Source organism: Lynx rufus, unplaced genomic scaffold (genome assembly GCF_022079265.1).
Source record: "Lynx rufus isolate CCGP_SWC_20201006 ecotype Redwood Valley unplaced genomic scaffold, mLynRuf1.p SCAF_18, whole genome shotgun sequence".
NCBI classification, from domain to species: Eukaryota; Metazoa; Chordata; class Mammalia; order Carnivora; family Felidae; genus Lynx; species Lynx rufus.
This window is the reverse complement of record NW_025814832.1, coordinates 25,041,077-25,062,369: the sequence shown is the minus strand read 5'-3', so window position 1 is coordinate 25,062,369 and position 21,293 is coordinate 25,041,077. Positions and strand designations below refer to the sequence as shown.

The 21,293-nt window shown below is 60.3% G+C and overlaps 1 protein-coding gene across 1 annotated transcript in view; it reads right to left on the bottom strand.

Moving 5' to 3' along the window:
- ARHGAP23 (Rho GTPase activating protein 23) overlaps positions 1-18,635 on the bottom strand; it is a 51,682-nt gene extending 33,047 nt beyond the window's left edge. Inside the window, 12 exon segments of the mRNA XM_047080417.1 lie at positions 1,595-1,738; positions 3,107-3,164; positions 3,348-3,459; positions 3,671-3,826; positions 5,426-6,590; positions 9,162-9,216; positions 9,380-9,458; positions 9,641-9,739; positions 11,503-11,530; positions 14,096-14,257; positions 17,904-18,142; positions 18,566-18,635. Coding sequence (XP_046936373.1) covers positions 1,595-1,738; positions 3,107-3,164; positions 3,348-3,459; positions 3,671-3,826; positions 5,426-6,590; positions 9,162-9,216; positions 9,380-9,458; positions 9,641-9,739; positions 11,503-11,530; positions 14,096-14,257; positions 17,904-18,142; positions 18,566-18,635 — 2,367 coding nt within the window.
- Between the last annotated feature and the right edge of the window lie 2,658 nt (positions 18,636-21,293).

Here is a 21,293-nt window from a genome sequence, read left to right as displayed (position 1 = left end):
GGCTTACACACCTCCCATCGCCATCTAAACCCCTGCAAAGGCTTGTCCTGGGTGATGAGGTCCTGAAGCAGGCACCTGACTCCCCACCTCGGCTTCTACCTCTCACCTGGCTCGCGGCCACCCAGCACACCCCCTCTGTTCCTTTCTCCCAGACCATCCAGGAGGGCATCTCCACTGTCAGAGCACTTCCCACCCCCTCCCTGTTCTGTGGATTCTCACACACCCTTCATGTCACAGCCTCCCCGACACCTTCCCCCAACCCCGCCTAGGCTGGGGTCACCTACTGCGTGCCATTCGTCTCAGCTCTCCAGTCCTGACAGTTGTGGGCTGGCAACTATTATGCACCGGGTGCTTCCTCTGCTTGTCCTGAGCCCCAGCGGGGTGGGATGGCCTGCCTCCCACACCACTAAATACCCAGAACCTCGACCGAGAATCGGGAGCATGGCAGGCACTCAGTCATTATCGTGGACTGGATGAGGGCACAGATGGATGCCAGCCCCATCTGGCCCATACATCTCACTTCACCTCCCACCAGCCCGGGACGTAGAATGTCACTGTCCCCACGTTACAGATCAGAAGAATGAGGTACAGAGGTTAAGGGGCTTGCCCAAAACCATATGCTGGATAAGTGGCTGGGCAGGAGCTCCCAGTCTGTCTGACCTCAAAGCTTACATTCTCTCCAGGTACAAGACCCCGAGAAGGCGGGGTGGAAAATTCAACTAATAGCAGAGAACTAGCAGCTCCCCGTGCCAGGCACTGGGTGCACTTTTGCTGAGATCATCTCGTTTAATCCTCAGCAACAGGTGCATATGCTAGGGATTGTTGTTAGCTCTATTTACAGACGAGGAAACTGAGTCATAGGCGGGTGAGTCACCCAAGCTTCCCCCGGGCAATTCATGATGCAGGCAAGGGCAGAGCCCAGGTCGATGCTAACTGCTCCGCTCAGCTTCGCCCGGGCCGCGTCGCCTCCGTGGACCCAGGGCCCCGGCCTCCTCGCTCTGGGATCCTGTTTGTCTCCCCCTGCCACCTGCATGCCCAGCCGTCGCTGTGGTCGCCCTTAATTGGTCCTCCTGCCTCCAGCCGGCCCCAGCCGGGGCCCCTCTCTAATTCATTCCCCAGGAAGCCAAATGAAAGAGACCCCAGGGGCTTCAGTGGCTCTTAGGATAAAGACTAAAAGCTTTGCTGGCCCCGCAAGGCCCCGAAAAGGCTAACGTCTGCCTTCTTTTGGGGTCTCAGCTCCTCCGAAAGAATCACCCTGGCCTTGCTCCCTCATTTTCTGTGAGCCCCCAGTGACCCTTTCTGGGGCGATCAGCCAACCAAGGATCACTGTGGGATGGTTCTGTCAGAATTCCAGGCACAGTTTGACCAGATCCCTCCGGCAGCAGCAGAGACGACCTCTCTGGTTAACCCCTCTTGTTCGTGAGTTCTTTATGCCCCCCAGGAAGTTCTTCCTAATATCTAACCTCTACCCCTCAGGCTACAGCCTCAGCTGGTTCCCTCTGGCTCCAGAGGCTGTGGGGCGGGTATAAAAGCCGGAGAGTTCTGCCGGAGACAGCGTCCATCCACCTCCACCTCAGGCTGCCAACCACCTTACCTTCCCCTTCTTGGTGAGGACCTGCTTATAATACAACCAGCCTTCTCTCCTGATATCGCTGAAGGTTGCGTCCGAGAGGTCAGAGGTTGAGTGTCGCTTAGAAGGAACATCAGCATCTTCGGAAGTACCCCAGCTATCCAAGGACTGCAGGGACACAACGGAGGGCAACTTAGGGGGGCTCCCACGGTGCCAGCATGCCAGAAGGCCCATGGACCTCGCACAGCCACACGGGCCTGGTGGATGCCTGGGCTACGCTCTGCTGTGCTGTGTGGCCTCACAGGCCCCGCTTGCCCTCTCTGAACCACCGCGCTGAGGTCATGGGACGTATGTGCCGAGGAAGCCAGAAAGGAAGAAAGGCTATGACCTGCCGACCACATGTCTCACCACGCTAGAAAAGCCAATCTGGTACCTCCTTTAATTTTATGGACTTGAAGCAACTAAGGAAACAAAGGAAGTGATTGTGACAACACGGAGTTAAATAAACAGAGGAAGTGGAAACATCAACAAAGGCTGAGTTAGTGGAGCATGTAGTCATGTCCACAAGGAGTTAAACAGAGGAAGTGATAGTGTCAACACGACTCCAGCAACAGAAGTGACAGGTCAAGGGAGAGTTAAGTAAGCAGAGGAAGCGATAAGGAATAAGCCAGGTGACAATATCCTCAAGGTGTTAAATGAACCAAAGATACCGAGGGTTTGAAATCAAGTGGCTTTTCTAGTCTACCCGTAATCACGAAGAGTTAAGGCCATTTCAGAACTGACCCCACATCTCCCCAGGGTCTGAGCCTGGAAACTCCAGCCTGTCCATCACTCTCAGTCCTGTGTCCCCCTCCTTTCCAATGTCCCCCCTCCCCTGAAGACACCACACAAATACCGCCCCAGGCCACCCTGTGCAGGCAGTTTTTGGTACCCACAGGGAGCAAGCAAACGAAACGAAATCCCTGCCCTCACAGAGCTTACATTCTATCTGGGAGACAAGCAAGAGAGGCGACAGATGCATCCGACTTCGGCTCAGGTCATGATCTCACGGTTTGTGAGTTCGAGCCCCACGTCGGGCTCTGTGCTGACAGTTCAGAGCCTGGAGCCTGTTTCAGATTCTGTGACTCCCTCTCTCTCTGCCCCTCCCCCACTTATGCTCTGTCCCTCTCTGTCTCTTAAAAATAAATAAATGTAAAAAATTAAAATTAGAAAAAAAGGAATTAAAAGGTGAGTCATGTGGCTGTGGAGGGGAGTGTGTGGAAAGGGCATTCTAAGTGGGGGAACGATATGGACCAAGGCCTTGGGTGGGTGGAGGGTGCGGGTGTCTTTAAGTGATGACACAGCCCATATAGCTGACACCAGGGGATCGCCTACAGGGTTGGGGGGTGGGGGAGGGACACAGGAGCCAGAGTAGACCACTTCCCGCCCTGGGAGCCAGAGGCCTAGAAACCCACCCCAAGACGGGGTTCCACAGCCGAGGCATCGGTCCCTCCCCAGCTCCCCGGACACTCTCGCCCGCACACGCTCACCACTCACCCCATCAGTGAAGAAGCTTCGCAGCATTCGCAGGCTGGGTACTCGGTTTGGCAGGCGCCTGGCGAGTGAGAACTGAGTGTGAGGGAGGTAGGAAGCACAGCTAGAACTTCTCCTCAAATCCCAAGGCTCAGAAGCCTTCCAGGGAGGGAGCTCACTGCCTGGGGGGCATAGAGGACACCAGGGCCGAGAGCCCCGTCCCAGCCCAGTCAGGGTGGCTGTGATGGCCACACGCTGTCCTCACCTCAGAGCCCTGCCCTCTTCCCGGAAGGTGTTGAGCCCATCGTCACAGGACTTGGAGCGCTCTGTGGTGATGGCCAGCAGGTAGGAGGAGCGGCGGCCGGCCTTGAGGCTACCTGCAAAGCCACCCACAGGGTCAGCAGGAGGGCCAGGGCTTCCCTGGAGCCCTCCTGTCTGGGCAGGGCCAGGAGGTGACCACCCACGGGGCCCCTGGAGTAGCAGAAGCCGGCAAGAAGAGGCCATACATCAGGCAGCAAGCCCAGCAGAGACCCCTGAGGACCAGGCAGCCAGGGAAAGGACGGGGCAAGGGCTTCAGGGAGCACTCACTGCAGTCCTGGGAGTAATGGCGGCCAAGGGCAAAGGTGAAGGTTGGGGAGGATGGGCTGGTGCCCAGGACGGGGGCTGAGTTCATGGCACTGGAGACCACAGCGGAGGCAGGGACATGCTTGGCTTGGAGGTCAATGCTGGGGCTGGTGGGTTCATCTGCAAGCAGAGGGGAGTGGTGGATAAAGGTGGCAGAAAGCTAAACCTGCCTGCCCCCCGCCCCCAGCCTCACGTCCTGGCCCAGACCACGTGCCCAAGGCTTCGGTCCTCCGAGGCCCTGCTGGCAATACGCCCGTGGCCAAGGGCCCCCCCATCCCCAGACTGTGAGCATGGAGGCTCCGCCCCTGCCTCCTCCTTCACACCCAGGCCTGAGGTTGAGCCACCCTCCCTGGACTGGCTCCTGAGAGCTTCGCACTATCTCCCCCACCAGACCGGGGGTCTCTTGAGGATAAGGACTGTCTCCTCCGTCAGTTGGGGGCTCCCTGAGGGCAGGCGCTACGTTTCCCCCTCACACTGGGAAATTACTGACGCTGTGTCTGCCCACTCTGACCGAAAGCTGACCAGGGGAGGCCAGGGCTGGGTCTGGCCTGGCCTCTTCTCCCTCACTCCCATGACCACCATAGGGTGAGCTCACCCTGCTCAGTTCCAGGTCCTGTCTCTCCACTTCTGGTCCCAGTCTCATGATCTTGTATCTGGTCTTTATCTCAAGCCCCCAGACCCAGCCCAGCCTATCCTGCACCCTCATAGACACAGTCAGCAAACCTTAAACCTTTTCCTGCCCCATTCTCATTCCCGATGTAGGGGTGAGGCACAATCCTCTAGGTAGACCAGAAACCTGGGAACCACCCTGTCTCTCCTCTCTCTTGCCTCTCCCTTATCCAACATCTGTTCCACAGGCAGCAAACTCTCAGTGTCCCCTCTGTTCTCAGGATAACGTCCCCAACTCCCCAGAGACTGACACAGCCCCTCTGGACCCTTTCTGGCAACCTCGAAAGGCACCCTCCTCTCTCACATCAGGGTTCTTGGCATATTCTATTCTCTCCCTTTACGTCCTCCCCCTAACTCTTTCTCATCCTTCAAATCTTAGCCCTAATCTCCTTCCTCTAAGATTCTCTCCTTGGCTACCACGCCCCAGTGTGGACCATGTCACCCTTCTCTGTCTCCTAGAGTCCCCTGTACTCCCATCACACACACACACACACACACACACACACACACCATGGGGTTATTCTTGTCCGATCATCTGTCCGGCTGCTGGACCACACGCTCCAGAAGAGCTTGAAGCCTAGCACGGTGCCTGACACAAATATTTGTTGGATGAATGGATGGGTGGAGGGTGGGTGGAAGGAACAAAAAGTAAAAGGAACAAAGGAAGGATAGAAGAAAGCAAGGGTGGAAGGAAGGATGAAAAGAAAGAATGATGGAAGACGAGAAGGAAGAATGAATGAACAAAGGGAGGAAGAAGAAAGGGAGGAGGAAAAGAAGAGAAGTGATGGATGGGTGGGCGGACGGGTGGATGAAGGATGAAAGGAAGGAGGGAGGGAGGAAAGAAAGATGGCTAGGGGAGAAATGAATGAAAGGAAGGGTGACAGGATGCAGGAGAGAACAAAAGGACGGATGGATGGACAGACAGACAGACGGACAAACAGAGAAATCGGCACTCAACCCAGAGTTTTGCCCATGGTTGACAGGTGGGTGGGGTAAAACAGGGCACAGACGACCCAGTCTCCCAAGACAGTCACCTCTACTGTCACTCACCAATGAAGGGGATAGAAGCCAGAGAGTCTTCAGTAGTGGCCAAAGGGGCCACCTTCCTGCCCAGGCGTTCCACTCGCCCACTGGACTCTGGCTCTGGGGACTCTTCACCAAACCCAAGGTTCATCTGTCTTGCGGAGGGCAGCTGGACCTTCCGGCCCGTGGGAGGCTTTTGCCTCAGGACCACCTCGTCGCGGCGATCCTCGGTGGCGGGCTCCAGAGCCCGGGTGCTGGGTTCTGGGCGCACAACCCTGGGTGGTTCGGAGGCCTCCAGCGGGAACGATGCAGGGGACTGAGCCAAGTTGAAGGTGGGTAGCCCCCCGAAGGGTGAGTCCCGGAAGGAGAGTGCGTGCAAGAGGCCAGTCCGGCGCTGGAATGATGGGCTGTAGCTCCGGTACCCGATGTAGCCGATGTCATCCAGGCCTTGCAGACCAGGCGGGGGTGGGGCCTGGGGCGCAGGAAGGTCCCTGGGTGGGCAGGCAGGGGTGCGGGCAGACGGACGCTGGGAAGCCCAGCCACAGCGCTCGAAACGGGGTGACACCAGTGCTCCTGGACCCAGCGCCTCGGCTGAGCGGGTGGCCCGGCTCAAGTAGTCGTCTGAGCGAGCTCGGTGCCAGCCCTCCTGACCCAACTGGCTCAAGGCACCCTGGGAGGTGGAGCAGGGCCATGGGCGGTGGGCAGTCACATCCTCCAACCGGTCCTGGGAGGCACTGCGGGCCCGGGGGGGCATGGCAGGACACCGTCTCTCCCCCGCCCTGCGGGGTACCTGGTTTGACAGCCAGTGTGACAAAGCCTGCTGGCACTCCAGTCTGCTGGGGGGCACCCGGCTGCCAGGCTCAGGAAAGGCACGGGGCGTCCGGGGCTCTGAGGGGAGGCGGGGGAAGGCACCAGGGCTGGGGCGGGGCTGGCTCATCCCCAAGGAAGAGTTGTCCGGGTGGGTACGGGTGGCAGAAGGGACGCGGGGCCCCGGGTCACTCCAGGCAGCAGGACTCCGGGGGTCACTGGGCAGTGCTGAGAGGGGCTCAGGCACCATAGTGGCCCAGGTGGAGACCCGGGCTGGCGGGGCGTAAGTCTTGCGAGGGTAGCAGATCGGAGGCGGCTCTGGGATACTCCGGGCCTCTCCAGAATACGGCTCGTTCCCCTTCAGGTAGGCGTCCTGGGAGTAGGCCTGGCCGGGGACACAGAGGCAGGTGAGCAGGGCTGGACAAGTCCCACAGGGCGGAGTTACATCAGCCCTGGGAGATCAGGACCCTAGAGAAGTGGACTGAGGGAAAGGACCAAGCGGCAGGGGGGCCCTGAGTGGGTGGGAGCCGGAAGGCATGCTCCAAAGAGAGTCGGGGGGGAGGGAGGGAGAGAACAAAGAAATTAGAGGCCTTTGAGAGTCACACACACACACACACACAGACACACACACTCTCTCACTGTCTCTCTCTCTCTCTCTCTCCCTCTCTCTCTCTCACTAGAGAAACAGCCAGGATTTCTCTAAGACTTATGACAAGGACTGCCTGTAGCCACAAACATTCCAACATCTGTTTTCTGGGGTCCTCCCCCATGCTGGCCTCAGCCGCCTCCCTGCTGCCTTACATCCAACAGTGCCCACAGCCCCCCGGGCTGGGCTGGGAAAACCCACCAGAGACCAGTCAAGGTGGCAGAAGACAGAGACGGCAGCTGACCAAGGGGTGTGTCCACGACGGGGTGGGCTGGGGGTGGGCGGGGGCTGGGAAAGCCCCGCCGTCCCTCTGTCCCCTGGACAGGGAGCCGGGGCCTGGCTCCTGGGCCTCCGGAGTGAAGAGAAACTTGCCCACCTCTTGCTCCCTCTGGGCCAGGCTTGGGGGAGGGGCCGGACCGTCTAAGGGGCCTCAGGCCACCTTCTGCCACCCCAGGCCTGGAATCTGGCACTGGGAGCCAAGGCTGACGCTGCATTGCTGAGGAGTGACAGGGCCGGTGCCCAGGCCCAGCCAAAAAAGGAGGCAGCCCCTAGGGACAGAGGCCTTGTGGCCCTGGCCTAGCCTGGCCCTTGATGGGTGCCCAGGGGCGTCTCTCAGGGTGAAGTATCAAAGGGTGGGAGAGTGAAACACAATACACACATACACACACACGCTCCCACGCGCACGCGCATGTGCGTGCCACACCACAAGGAGATACTGGAAAATACACACCCAAAGACACACACACACACACACACACACACAGAGCGAAACACAATGAGACACATATAAACTACACCTCCAGTCCCAGACACACACATCATGTGATGAGGACAAGTTAGACCACACCCCCCGTACTCACACTCAGCCCCCTTCGGACCCACACACCCAGCCGGGGGACACTCACATACCTCTCCCTCCTGCCATCCTGCCGGCTCCCCAGGCTCCCCGCATCACCACGGCGGCGGAGGCGCTGGCGACAGCATCGCGGCCAGCCTCCGCCTTCCCTGGCCGGGGGGTGAATCCCCCCTGACCACTGTGCTGGCCCCACCTCTGTCCCCCACCCCCAGTCTGCCCTCCCAGCGGCTGCCCTCGGCCCCCCACCGGCTCGCGCTCTCTCTCTCTCTCTCTCTCTCTCTCTCTCAGCGGCTGGCTGGCAGGAGGAGGAGGGAGGGGAAGATGGGTGTGGAGGGGCCTCGCCGCGTCGGCGGTGGCGTCAGCAGCTGCCGCGGCCCCATTGGCCTCCAGCCTTGGCTCGCAACCACAGGAATGCCTGGGCCCCACCCTCTGGCTGGCCTAGGATGGTGGGGGCCAGCGGAGGGCCCCAGAGGCTGACATCTGGGGCCGCCAGCCCACCCGAACCTGGAACCCCGGTAACAGAGCTCAAGGCTGCTGCTCTCCCCACCCCTTGCCCCCCTCCTCCTCCTCCGGCTGGAGAGATGGAGGGCAGCCCTAGATCCCGCCCTGTCACCCCCTCCTGGCTTTTCCTTGCCTCGGCCTGGGGAAGTGTACCCGCAGGGCCTTTGAGACTTGTGGAGAGCCATCCACCTCTCTGGGCCTCCAGGCTTACCTCCCCCTCCCCAGGAAGGGCAAGGGGACAATCCAGGTCAGAGGGTGGAGGTTCCCAGAGGGGCAGGGTGCCAAGCATGGCACCGTGATTACAGTGATTATGAGAGCACATCCAGGGCAGAAGCCAGCCCGGCTCCCAGGGCCTCCTGGGTTTGGCCCTCAGCCTTCCCCCAGGGGGGCAGTGACCTTGGGGGCAAGCAAGCTGGTATCTGGCTAAGACCCATGAGATCAGGAAATTGGACACTGGGCAGAGAGGACTGCCCTGGGCTCTGGGACAGGCCTGGGGTCGGTGTGCACAGAAAGATAGCATATGTAGGCGTGTGTAAGTCTGCGTGCGTGTGTGTGTGTGTGTGTGTGTGTGTGTGGACACAGCTACAGAAGACATGCTCACTCGGGGCCAGGCAGGGAGGGGGTGTGGAGAACAGTCTCTTGGGAGCCGACAAGAACGTGCCAGTCTGGCAGGGCCCGCTGGGCCACTCTCCTTCCAGATACTCTGGCAAGAATCCTGCCTGCCAAGGCCAGCGCCTCCCCCTCCCCCAGCACAGAGCAGCCCTGAATGAAGCAACAACCGGCCCCAGCCCAGGGATGGGCCTGGCATCCCTGATTGGGCAGTGCCGGACTGGTGCGGCGCCCTACACTCTTCTCTGCCTCCCGAAGGCAGAAGGGAGGCCCCAAGGAGGAGAGATGTATCCCGCCCCCAGGCCCCAGGGCCCCTCCGCCTCAGACAGCAGGGCAGGACTCACCAGCTGGAGGATGTCCTCGTCCTTGGGCATGATGGAGAGCTCCAGGGTATCATCGCTACAGAGACAGGGCAGGGAGTCAGGCCAGGCTGAGGCAACAGGGTCTGGGAGAACAGGGATCCTGGTCGCCAGGGCAACCCCAGGGTCAAGGGGGTGGTGTGCAGGGACTCAGTGAGCGTGCTGGGAGCTATTACAGGAGAAGGGAGGCAGGGGGCACTCACCTATTCTGGATCAGAGCTATGACCTGGGAGTAGGTCTTCCCAATGACGCTCTCCCCGTTCACCTTCACCAGCCGGTCTCCTGGGGAAAGGGGGGGCAGAACCACATGTGAGCAGGCCAACGGGTGACCATGGCCCCTCCTGAGAACCCCTGCACCAGGCATGGATGACAGCGCCAGGACAGGGCCTGCCCCAACACCTGGATCTGAGAATCCCATCCTAACCAGAGAGCAGGTGGAAGAGACCCAGAGAAGGACAGCTCACCGGTGCGAAGGCCCGCTCTATGGGCGGGGCCATCATCCTTCACATTCTTGACAAAGATGGTATCCATGGGCTCCAGGCGGTGGTGCCGGGGGGAGGGTCCTGGTGAGCATCAGCCAGGTTAGCTGGGGGTGGCTGCTGAAGGTCACACCCATGCACAGCTACGCACACAGGGGACACACACTCAGAGAACGGTCACACTCACACGGACACAAACACGGACCCACCCATTCACAGAGACGTGGATGTATAGGATAAGACAAGAGGATCCGCCCCTGGGAGAACAAAGACCAGTGTGGGGAAAACACGTTCGCGGACGCACAGAATCACTCCTTAAATGGTGCTTTCATCCCAGCACTGTGCCAGAAAGTAGACTGAAAAGGATGGACAGATATGGGCCTTGACCTCGTGAAGGTCCCTGTCTAGTGGGGCAGACACCCGCACATGCAGAATGCCCACACCCACAGACCTGGGGAAAGCTGCGGAAAGGCCCTGAGGCTCACAGACACTCATGCCCACGCTTCCCACCCCACCCCCTTCCCTAGGGGCAGAGGATTCTAAGCAGAGGCCTGAAGATCCTGAGATGAGTACTCGCCCCCTCATGACATCACATTACACCCCAGCTGCTAACTGTCTCCATCAGAGAAAGGGGCCTATTCTAGGTCAGCTGGCTCTTCCCCTTGCCCCCAGGGGCCTCTGCGATGAGGCTCAGGAGTGTCACCACAACTGCCCAGCAGAAGCCCCAACAGCAGAGAAAGAAGTCTGCCCGTTAAAGGAGTTTTGCCTTGGGGCACCTGGGTGGCTCAGTCAGTTGAGCGTCCGACTTCGGCTCAGGTCATGATCTCACGGTTTGTGAGTTCGAGCCCCGCGTCGGGCTCTGTGCTGACAGCTCGGAGCCTGGAGCCTGCTTCCGATTCTGTGTCTCCCTCTCTCTCTGCCCCTCCCCTAATCATGCTCTGTCTCTCTCTGTCTCAGAAATAAATAAACGTTGAAAAAAATTTTTTTTAAAAAAAGGAGTTTTGCCTTGAATACCCCGGGTGGCAGAAAGGGGCCCTTTGGGATAGCGAGGGTGACAGCCAGGGGAGGCAGGCCCACATCTGGTAAGATAAAGACCTCAGGGCTCCCCTCACACCCAACAGGACCCCAGCGTCTCCATCTCCGAGGACAGCCATTGGTCAGCTGCACCCTACCACCAGCCCCCAGGCTCTGCCGCCCTGTGTCTGTGCCTCAGCCTAGGCTGGGAGTAACTCCAGGGCAGAGGCCAGGTCTTAGAAAGCCATCTGCTCCCCAGAGCACCACCCCCAGTGTGGAACAGACAGGCTCAAAGGGAGACAAATGTGAGAAAAGAAAGGAAGCATCGAAGGGACCACAGGGCCTTGGCGGGCCCAAGATCTGTCCTCATGTCACTGGTGATGACGAGTAGGAATGAAATTCAGGGAGCTCTCCCCTAGAGCCCAGAATAAATGTGCTGCCTCTTGGATTCTTAAAAAAAAGAAAAGGAAAGGAAAGGAAAGGAAAGGAAAGAAAAAAGAAAAGGAAAGGAAAGGAAAGGAAAGAAAAGAAAAAAGGAAAGGAAAGGAAAGGAAAGGAAAGGAAAGGAAAGGAAAGGAAAGGAAAGGAAAGAAAAGAAAAGAAAAGAAAAGAAAAGAAAAGAAAAGAAAAGAAAAGAAAAGAAAAGAAAAAGGATTGAGGAGAGAAAGCACAGACACAGAGAAGAGCAAAGACTGGACAGCAGTCAGGGCTGGGGGCGGTGGGAGGGCAGGCAGCAAAACCCAGGCTGACTTGGGTAGCGGGAGAGAAACAGAAGCTGGAAAACGGGCCCCAGCTCAGCCCCAGCCCTGGGCCCCACCCCCACCACTCCTTACCTCCTCCTCGGCCTCCATTCTCTTCCTCCTGCAGGGGACAGAGAGGTGGGTGTGGGGCCTGGGTGCAGCCCTCAGTGGCTCCACCTGGGCGGGCCCTTCGATGTCCCCCACCCAAGGCCTCCCCTCTTATCTTCCTTCAACTAGCCTGGCGCCCAGACGAGGCAGGAGGGGTGTCAGTGGGGACGGTCATCAAGCCCCATGCAATGGTCCCCAATAACACCAACCCCCTCTCATGACTGCTGATCCCACCACCTTGTATTTCAGCCATTCGCCCCCAATCCAGTGGGGGGACCCATGACCCCTTCCTTTGGGGAGCCCCAAGCCCGATGAAGGAGGCACTAAACGGAACGCACAGAGAGAGGACACACAGGCAGACACAGATAAGCAGGCATGACGAGTGCAAACAGTGGCTATCAGCTCTCAGAGAATGGGAAGGGAAGGCTGATTAGCACCCCTCTGGGGGAGGGGATTTTAAGGCAAGTTTGAGGAGGGAGGGGAGAGGGAGGTCTGGGGGAGGGGAGGGGAGTACGCAGGCGCTGGGCAGCAGAAATAAACAAGCATTTGTAGGACAGCATCAGCTGAGCCGACGCGAGAAAGAAAGCAACACCAGCAAGTGACAGAAGTCAGACTAAAGCATTCAGGTTTGAAAGGACAGAAAGAGGGAGCCAGTGAAGGTTCTTGGGTGGGAGAGAGTGGATGTGACATACCAGTGAGGGAACAGGGTTCTAGCATCCGGCAGGGCTAAGAAATGGAGTCCAGGAGACCCACTAGGGAGACCTTTGGGGTCATCCTGGTAGTGAGAGGGAGGGTGCTGGATCTGGGGAGGGAACTGAAATGAGGGAAAGGAGGCCAGCGAGACAGGGTCCCATGTCAGAGCTGGATCCGACATTTAGCATCATCGTATCTACCCCTGTCCACAGACCATCCATTCTACCGCAGATGACAGGGCGTGACTTATCCAGGGCCACTCCGAGCCAGGGCTGGAACCCAGGACTCTCTGGCACCCCAGCCAAGACATGAAGGCTGTGGGGCACTGCTGGAGAGCAGTCCCTCTGCCCCTGCCCTCCCTGTGTGGGGTGCGCGCCTGCTGATGTGAGCTGACAGCACAGTGAGCGGGTGGCAAAGGCAGATGGATGCATTTAGACGGCTGAGCTCCCTGCAGGCTCCCAGCCCTGGGCAGGTTCTGGAAAGGGGATGGAATCCACCCCTGGCTTGCCCCGCCCAGGGTCTTCCAGCGCCCCACGTGAGCGAGGTCTCTCTGAAACAGGTCTATCACCCAGCCTAGGCCACTCAGGCTGCATCCGCCCGGGTCACCCCTCAGCAGGGCCCCCTGAGAAAAGGGGGCAGGGGCCAGGCAGCAGCGACATTCTGGGGGAAGAGGAAAGGAAGGACTGGAGGTTCCAGGGAACTAGAAGGTTGGTGTCCTTGGGCATCAAGGGGCAGGGGGCTGTGCCCCTCTCACACACCGTCAGCCCCCACTTACACTCTTAAGCACGGCTGCAGCCAATGGGAATAGTTTACGCAGGTGCTCCCGGATTGAGACACGGATGAGAGCGCACAGGGACACATACTGAAGACGTGTATTTAGAGACACCTATCTACCCACGCCTACATACACAAACATGCATGCATATGACCCACATAGTGGGCACCCAAGCGCACACAAAGAGAGCCATGCAAGTACACAGACACAGGCAGTGAAACCCAAGGCCCCGGTTCTCTGGCAGGTGAGACCAAGCTCCCCAGAGGAGAGCCCCAAACAGCTGGTCTCAGCCCTGAAGGAGGGGGTGGGGGGGAGTAACAGGTTCATTGACTCCAAAATAAGTCTGTCTCAGGCCCTGCTGGGAAAGAGGTGGGGGAAGGGAGGGGGGCCCTCCTGAGGAGCCCCAGTTCCTGCCGAGGATCTCACTCTTCCCGCATGCCTGGCCCGCCCCCAGCCCACACTGTAGGTTAGGCACAGAGAACCGGACATTTATACTACGGCCAGAAGGGCTCGTGGGGGTCAAGTACATAGACGCCCTCACATTACAGCAGGAGAAGTGACCAGTGAGTGAGACCAAAGTTATGTAAAGAGCTCCACTAGGATTAGAACCCAGGGCGCCCCCCTCCGGGCCTGGCGCTCTCCAGCACCCAGAGCCCAGAGCCGAGGCGAGTGCAGGGCCCGGGGCACTCTGGGAGGTGTTTTAGGATGGACTCCCCAAGAGCTCAGGCTAGGGAGGGAGCAACAAAGCCAGCTCAGAAGTGGCCACAGGACAAAGAGTCCCAGGAACTTCACCTCTTCGAGAAGGCAGCTCAGTTTTCAGAGGCCAAGAGTCTGGGGGTGCGTGTGAGCATCCTGGCTTCCCCCACCCCCAAGTTCATCGCCCTGAACCCGTTCACCCTTCTCCTGGGAAGACCAAACCCAGGGCAGTTAGGGATCTCTTCCACAATCGTACAGTGCCAGTGACCCAGCCAGGGCTGCCCCGGCCTCTCAGGGACCCTCCTCCCAAGGCCACGGAAGAAGGGCTGTGGAGGGGACAGTGCAGACGAAACTCCCTTCCCCCCACTGAAGCTTCCTCAGGACGGGCAAGGGCAGCGGGCAAGGTGGGTGTACCTTCAGGCTGCAGTGCACGGCTGACTCAGGGGGGTACACAATGAAGTGGCGCAGGGTGAAGCCAAAGCCGTCCTGGAGACTTTTGCACAGCAGCAGTGTCCGCGGCCCCTGCCAGGGGAGGGGGCGCCCAGGGGAGCACCCATCTCTCGGGCCCAGCGGCAGCTGTGGAAGCACAGGGAACCAGGGTTGAGTGGCCGTGTGACCCACACTCCCAGGTGTGCACACTGCCTCCCGCAGCCAGGGGGAGGGCCTGGAGCAGGGGAGGGGGAGGGGGGCAAGGGCCCTGGGGTTCCACGCACGCTCCCCTGCTCCCCGACCTCCTCCTCACCCCCTTCCTTCCTCTCCCTCGCTCGTCAGTCCAAAGCTGCTTCTTTCTCTCCCCTCGATCCCCTCATGGCACCTTTGCTCCCAGGGAAGTAACTCCCTGCCGCCAGCCAGGTTCTCAATCAGGTCGGCTCAGCAAATGTTCGCCAAGCACCTCTTACGCTCCAGGATCTGGACACGGGGCCTTCTGGCCTGGGAAGTGCCTGCTGCCAGCTGAGCTCATTCCCGCCTGCTGCATAATCTCACACACAGACAGACACATCCGCACACCCAGAGAAGCACACTCACGTGCAAAGGTACACACGGAGGCACAGATGAATCTACACACACAGGCTATGTAGACAAGCACGTGCGCACACGATCGCACGTGATCAGAGTCTCCCACACATGCCTACACATACAGGCACACGCACACAACATATGCTGCAGACAGACACCCACACGCACGCACACACAGACTGGCTCGCACAAGCATCCTTCAGGAGCAGCGGCAGCAACAGGTGAGGGACTAGAGCCACGAGGGAGCGGGCTGGACATCAGACAACTGAAGGGACTTCCTGGAGCTCCGGAGCCCAGCCAGAGGCCTGGCCGGTCACCGGATCTGAGAGGGGAACCGGGTGGGGGTGGCGGGAGATACTCGGCTGCCCTCTGGCCGACCCGCTGGAATACTTGGGATTCCCCAAGATGACAGGCAGGGGATGTCTGAAGACCAGGGTCTGAGGGCACACAGGTCTGTTTCTGGGGCGGGAGAGAGAGTAGCGCGGACACTGCCTGAGAGAGGGCTCACCTCAGGTTCCCTGCTCAGACGCAGAGAGGGAAAGCGGGTGACAGAAGGGCGTCAGAGAGATGCCTGTGTGCACAGGGAGGCGGCCGGCAGATTGGCCAAGACGGAAGACAAGGGCGGGCTGCCTGGTGAAAAGCCAGGATGCCTCCCTCGGGGCTTTAACCCCCGACCTCAGGCATCCTAACCTGTCTGGGGGGCCCTAATCCAAACCTCAGAGGGCTCACCCTCACCCTCAACAGTCTCCTCAACCCCCTCCCTCCTTGGCACGAGCCCAGAGTCTTCAGGGGAAGAAAGGCAGGCTGGATGTGGACGGAGGAAGCCCCAGTTCTGGGGTGAGGGCCTGCCCCCTTCTCTATTAAGTTCCCCTTTCTCCCTCGCCCAACTGCTTTTGAGAAACCTCAAATTGGCACTTGGATGTACTGATGCTAAGAAGCTCCCTCGTGTATCCACCCCCCCAGCCCCCGCCCACCCCGCCGCCAGCCTGTTCACATTTCTGGTAGAAGAGAGCCCTGGGTCCAGCCCTTCGCTGGGGATTTCTGTATTGGGGTGGGAGGTGGGGTTGTAGTCAGGCAGACTTGAGACTCAAATTTCAGAAGACTAAAGAACAATATGACAGGGGCAGTAGGCTTGCTTCGTGCAGTCCCAGAGAACACAGCCAAGGTGGAAGGTACAAGGAACAAGTGAAGCTCCAGGCCAGGGAGACCATTCTCATCATCTCCGTCTGGAAAACTACCAGCTGAGGACGTGAGCGCTCATTCTCCTGAAGGGTTCAAGCCAAAGCTGATGATCCCCAGTCTGGGAGGCCGCGGCTGAGATTCCAGCATGGGGCAGGAGGTCCAGCGATGGCCCCTCGGCTCCTTCCACTTGTAGCCCCAGCCCAGCCTGTCCACTGAGCTCCACACCCCCATGGGGGTCCGAAGAGTCCAGAGGAGAAAATTCTCTGGGAATTCTGCTGAGGTCCGAAATCCCCTGGATTTCCTATCTCTGCTGACCTGGCAAGGAACTGATCAGGGAGAGCAGAGGGCCTGGCGGATCCCCCCTGCCTGCTCCTACCAGAAGCCCCTATGCCTCCCCAGCGTGGACTGCCTCCCCCTGCACGCCCTCCACCGGGGCTCAGAGCTGAGGCTGTTTGCAGCGCCCATTGTTTTGCCGGTGTCCTGGATTAAGGTTTAAGCCACCAGCTGCCCCAGTGACGAGAAGTGGCTGGGACAGGTCCCCGCACGCCCCCCACCCCTCCTCCAGCACACATCCTGCCTGGAGCTGCCAGCTGCCTGGGGTGCCACTCTCTAGGGGCCTGGATGTAACCCAGGGAAGCGGGCAGGCCTTCTTCTCTCAGGCCCCCTCCTGGCCCAAACACCATCGGCACCCCCTCCCTTATCTCTGCCTCTCCCTTTCCTCTTATGCTTCCTTCCAGTCCCCCTTCCCCCATCTCTTCCAACCAGTTCCTGAGAATGTCAGTGTGGTAATCCCCCTGCCACAGCTCCCACACCCCGGCCTGAAGAGGAGACACCACGGCCCCCAGGGACAGCCAGACCTGACGGCTCCCCTGTGGGAAGTTCTTCCTTGGATTTAACCTCAGTGCTTCATACTATTATTCACACATTTCCTCTCCTCCCCTCTGACCTGGGACACCCCTGGGTCTGGCTCTCATCTTTACAGGGAGGGAGATGATGGACACAGAAACAGAGAATGAGCCAGCAATGGGAACAGAAAGGTGACTAGATTGGGGAGGAGTTCAGCTCACACACATCCACAACTCTGCCTCTCTGGGGTAGGCACAGAGACAAGGGGATGGAGAGGGAGACGCTCGGGGGGACACAGGGACATCACTGATTACGGCTCTCCTGGCCCAGATCCATCTCCAAATGCTCTCGCCCTCATGCCAGGAACGAAAGAGACATCCAGAAATACCAACTGATGGTGGGAAGAGGGCAGATGGCCCCAGGGCCACAAATTAGACAGAACTGGACACGTGGTGGGTTGGCAACACCAGGAACCAGAACCCAGGAGTCCTGCTCCTCCCCCCTAGGAGCATAAAGAGGTCACTGCAGGGAGCACAGCGTTCATGCTGGGCACGGCGCCCACTGTGACTCACGCCCTACCAGCCTGGTCGATCCCGGACATCAGACACACTGTCCCCACCCCCTATCTCCAGCCCTGTCAGTCCTCACCCTGAGATCACTCATTACCTGCCACCTCTGCCTCCTTTGCCCACCAGGAAACCCGTGCATGCCCCTGTGCCCACAGCCCCTACCAGGGAGAGGGCGGAGTGGTGCCCACCAGTCCACTTAGTATGATCCTTGCCTGCCTCCGACTCGGGGTCCTTGCCAGCCAAACTCCTCAGGCTTCCATGCCCCGGCATCTCCTCAAACAACCCTGGTCCCTTCCGTCCTTCTACTGCCTATAAACCAAGAGGCTTGAGCCACTGGAGGCCACCACCCAGACTGGCCAGTCCTCATCCAGCACCCCGGGAAAAGCTCCCAGCCACAACCTGCCACCCTCACCCGCGTGTGTCTCCAGCTCCTCGCTCACTCCCCACTCCTGGGGCATCGGTCCCACAACGCAGGGCGCACTCAGCTCAAAGATCCCAGGAAGTTGGTGGCCCGATCCTACCCGCCCCGTCGAGGCCGGACCCCTGCCCCCTAGCCCCGGCCCGGCAGCCTCCCCCCCACCCCCCCCCCACCCCCCAGCGGCGCTCACCCTGGCCCGGCGCGGCCCCGGCGCGCGGCGGTCCCTGTGGACGAGGCAGGGCAGCCAGAGGCAGCGCGGCTCCGGGGCGCTGCAGTCCACGCCGACGGCGCGCTCCCAGCGCCAGCCCCCGGCCCCCGCGCGTTCCACGCGCCACACGGCGCTGCCCACAAGCGCCGCGGCCGCAGGGGGCCCCCGGGCCCGGGCCCGGCCGCCGCCGCCACCCCCGCCCCAGTGAGCCGCGGGCCCGGCTTCCGGAGAGGGGCGCGGGGCGCGGGGGCCCCCGGCCGCTCCACGGCGCCCGGCCGGCGGCGTCCTCGGCCCCCCGGGCGGCAGGCGGGCTCCGGAGGCCCCCGCCCGCCCCCCGGAGCCGCGGGCCCGGGACCCAGGGGCCCCGAGGGGACGGACGGCCCGCGCGGATGGCGGCAGGACGGCTGGGGCAGCTCCGCGCCTCCCGCGCCTCCGGAGCCTCTTGGCTGAAGGCGCCTGAGCCCGGACACGCCGCCGAGTGGCAGGGCAGACACCTCCCCCTCCGGGGCGGCCCCTGTGCGCGGCCGCCCAGATTCCCGCCCCCCCCCACCCCACACGCGCGCGCGGGAGGCACTATACAGCGCCCCCGCGCAGCCACACACTGCACACCCTCTACGGGCACACACAGACACACACACCCTCACCCTCCCGCTCACACGGAAACTCACACTGCCCCGGCCCACACACGTTGTACTCGACAGTGCACACGCGCATCCAGCTTGGCTGTGCCCGAGAAACACACATTCACTCCGGCACACATGTTCTTCGCAGGGACGCACACAGTCCTGCCCACCCTGTATGGACCCACACCCCCCACACACCTATACACCGGCTACCCTCCCATCCACACCCACACACACTCACTCTCCCTCTGTCCACAGACCCCACGTAAACACACTATTCCCCTCACGTACACATCGTGTGTGGACACCTTTCCATATGCACACACACTTTGGACACCCTCCCGTGCATACTTGGTCCACGCACCCCACACGGACGCGTTTGCAAGCATACCCACTGTGTCCTTAAAAGCACACCAGACGCCCCAGGCACTCACCTGTATGCTCCACACACACCCCACCCCACAGAGACACCCACGAAGGCAAGCCAGATGACACGCACACGTTGTCCAGGATACATACTCCATGCACTGGTCCTCTGCCCCCTCAGTTCACACACACACACACACACTGCCCAGCACTGAGAGCAGACGGACTCTCATACCAGAGTTACGATATAACCTCAGGCTGCAGGTGAAGTCCCCGTCACCACCTGTAGGGGATTGTGACCAACCCTCTTCCACCCCCCCCCCCCCCGCCCCCGGGGCCACCCTGCCCATTAGCCTCACCCAGAGGGGCCACCACCAAGCTGACAATGGGCTCCAAGCTGGCCCCCACCCCACCCCCAGCATGTGAGTCAGACAGGAAGCCCATGTTGATGGCAGACCCTGCCTGCCTCCCCTTCCTGGCTCCCTTCCCAGGCCCCTTCCCGGGTGGGGCCAGTAGAGGCCTTGGCCAGTGGGCGTGCGATCACCGCCACCTTTTCTATCTCATTTGTTCACGGTGGCTTCTCGCCACAGCCACTCGCTGTGGCCCAGGGCCACTTGCCATGACCCAATTTTCAGGGAAGGAAATGGAGGCCCAAGAGCACCTAGCTTGCTATGACAGCATGGGACTCCAAGCCCAGAGCCCCTCACTCCAACTGTGGATCTTCTACCCAAATTCTAGTCTGCAGCCAGGGAAGGGAGGCTGGGGTTGGGGAGCAGCTCCTGGCCCCCCGCCCCCAAATCTAGGAGTTTGGGGAGGAAGAGCCATAGGGCTGGGCCCTTGTAGGGCAGTCATCAGAAGGGAGAACCCTACAGAAGGGGTAGCTCCCCCTGCTCACCCGCATCCCATCACCTGTGTCCTCGGCAAGGACAGCCCTTGCTGAGGTTGGATCAAGGTTGGATCGAGGTTGGATCAAGTGGTGGACAGAGTGGGAAGCAGCAGGCGGGAAGACGGAGGGGTAGGGGAGGAGAAGGGCCAGGGCAGAGGGAGGGGGACTAGAGGACTACAGGGCCGGGCAGGAGCGAGGGAGGGAGAAGGAAGGGAGGAGGAAGGGTGAGGGTGAGGCAGGGCCAGGGTGAGTGGGGGCCAGGGAGCGGTTTTGTTCTCCTGTTTCCTGTTTGCCGCTTGCTGGGCCCCCTGTGCAGGAGCTGGACCCCCACCCCCACCCTGGCGGAAGCCTGACGGGAAGAGCAAGGCTGCCTCCAGCGCTGAGTCAGGAGGGCTTAGGGGCAGAATGGGAAAGAACTGTAGTCAGGAGGAGTGGAGACCTGGCACCTCCATTAGCACCCTCCCCCACCCCTCTGTCACTAGAAAACCAAGGATTCTGGGTCAGGCCCACTCCTGCCCTCGCCTGCCCTGGGTCTCCCTGTCACACCGCCAGCCTCCACCAAGGCCAGGCCCTCGGAGACCAGCCGGGAGCACCGCCAGGCCGTCGTCAGCTATGTCAGAGTCTGTGGCCCCAAGCAGAGGGCAACCACCATAGGGATGTCCTCGCTCAGAATCTGGCCCACTCTCCCGGTAAGCAGCCAGTAAGTCCTTCCAGCTGTCTAACTTCCTTTCCTCTTGCTTCAAGCCCAGTCTCTGGTTCTGAGGAAATGGAGTGACTCTCCCCCGTCGTGCTCCATGGAGCCTTTCGTGGCCAACAGGTGCTGCTGTGGGTCTGGATCAAGAATTCACTTCCCTGGAAACTGCTGAGGTTTCTGAGGGCTACAGGGAGGGGCAAGGCGGAGAAGCGGCAGGGGGTTTCTGTGTTCAGGGCTTCAGGGACCTGGGAAATGTTAAACCACATGTGATGTCCATTTCCTGCCCTCTAACCTGGCCAGGCAGCAAGGAGGTTCCAGTCTCTTCCAACACAAACCTGCACCTTCCCCACCCCACCTCCTCTGCTCAGCTCTGGCTCACAGGGATGTCAGCGGGGGGGGGGGGGGGGGGGTACACACAGTAGGGCCTTGAAGGGTGTACACAGTTTGAATAAATGATCCTACAGGCCTGGGGAGTCTCTCAGCCCCCTCCCCCATTTCCTCTGGGAAAGGAATGTGGGGTGGATCCCAGAGGGTGGTGGGGGATGGGGCCAAGGGCTGGGAAATACCAGGCGTAGCTGAGATTCTATTCCAAGCCTTCCTGCCTAGTGTGAGTCCTCCTCCCCTACACCCTTGCCAGCTTCCTCCCCCCAAATCAGGAATTACCCCGCTGAGCAGTCCCTCCCGTCATCCTCTGGTTTGACCAGCTTGCAAAATCCATTCAACTTGATCTCCCTGAGGGTCCCTGGGGCAGGGCTTGGGGGCTACACCTCCAAGGGGAGGGCATCCAGTCTTCCTCCCTCCAA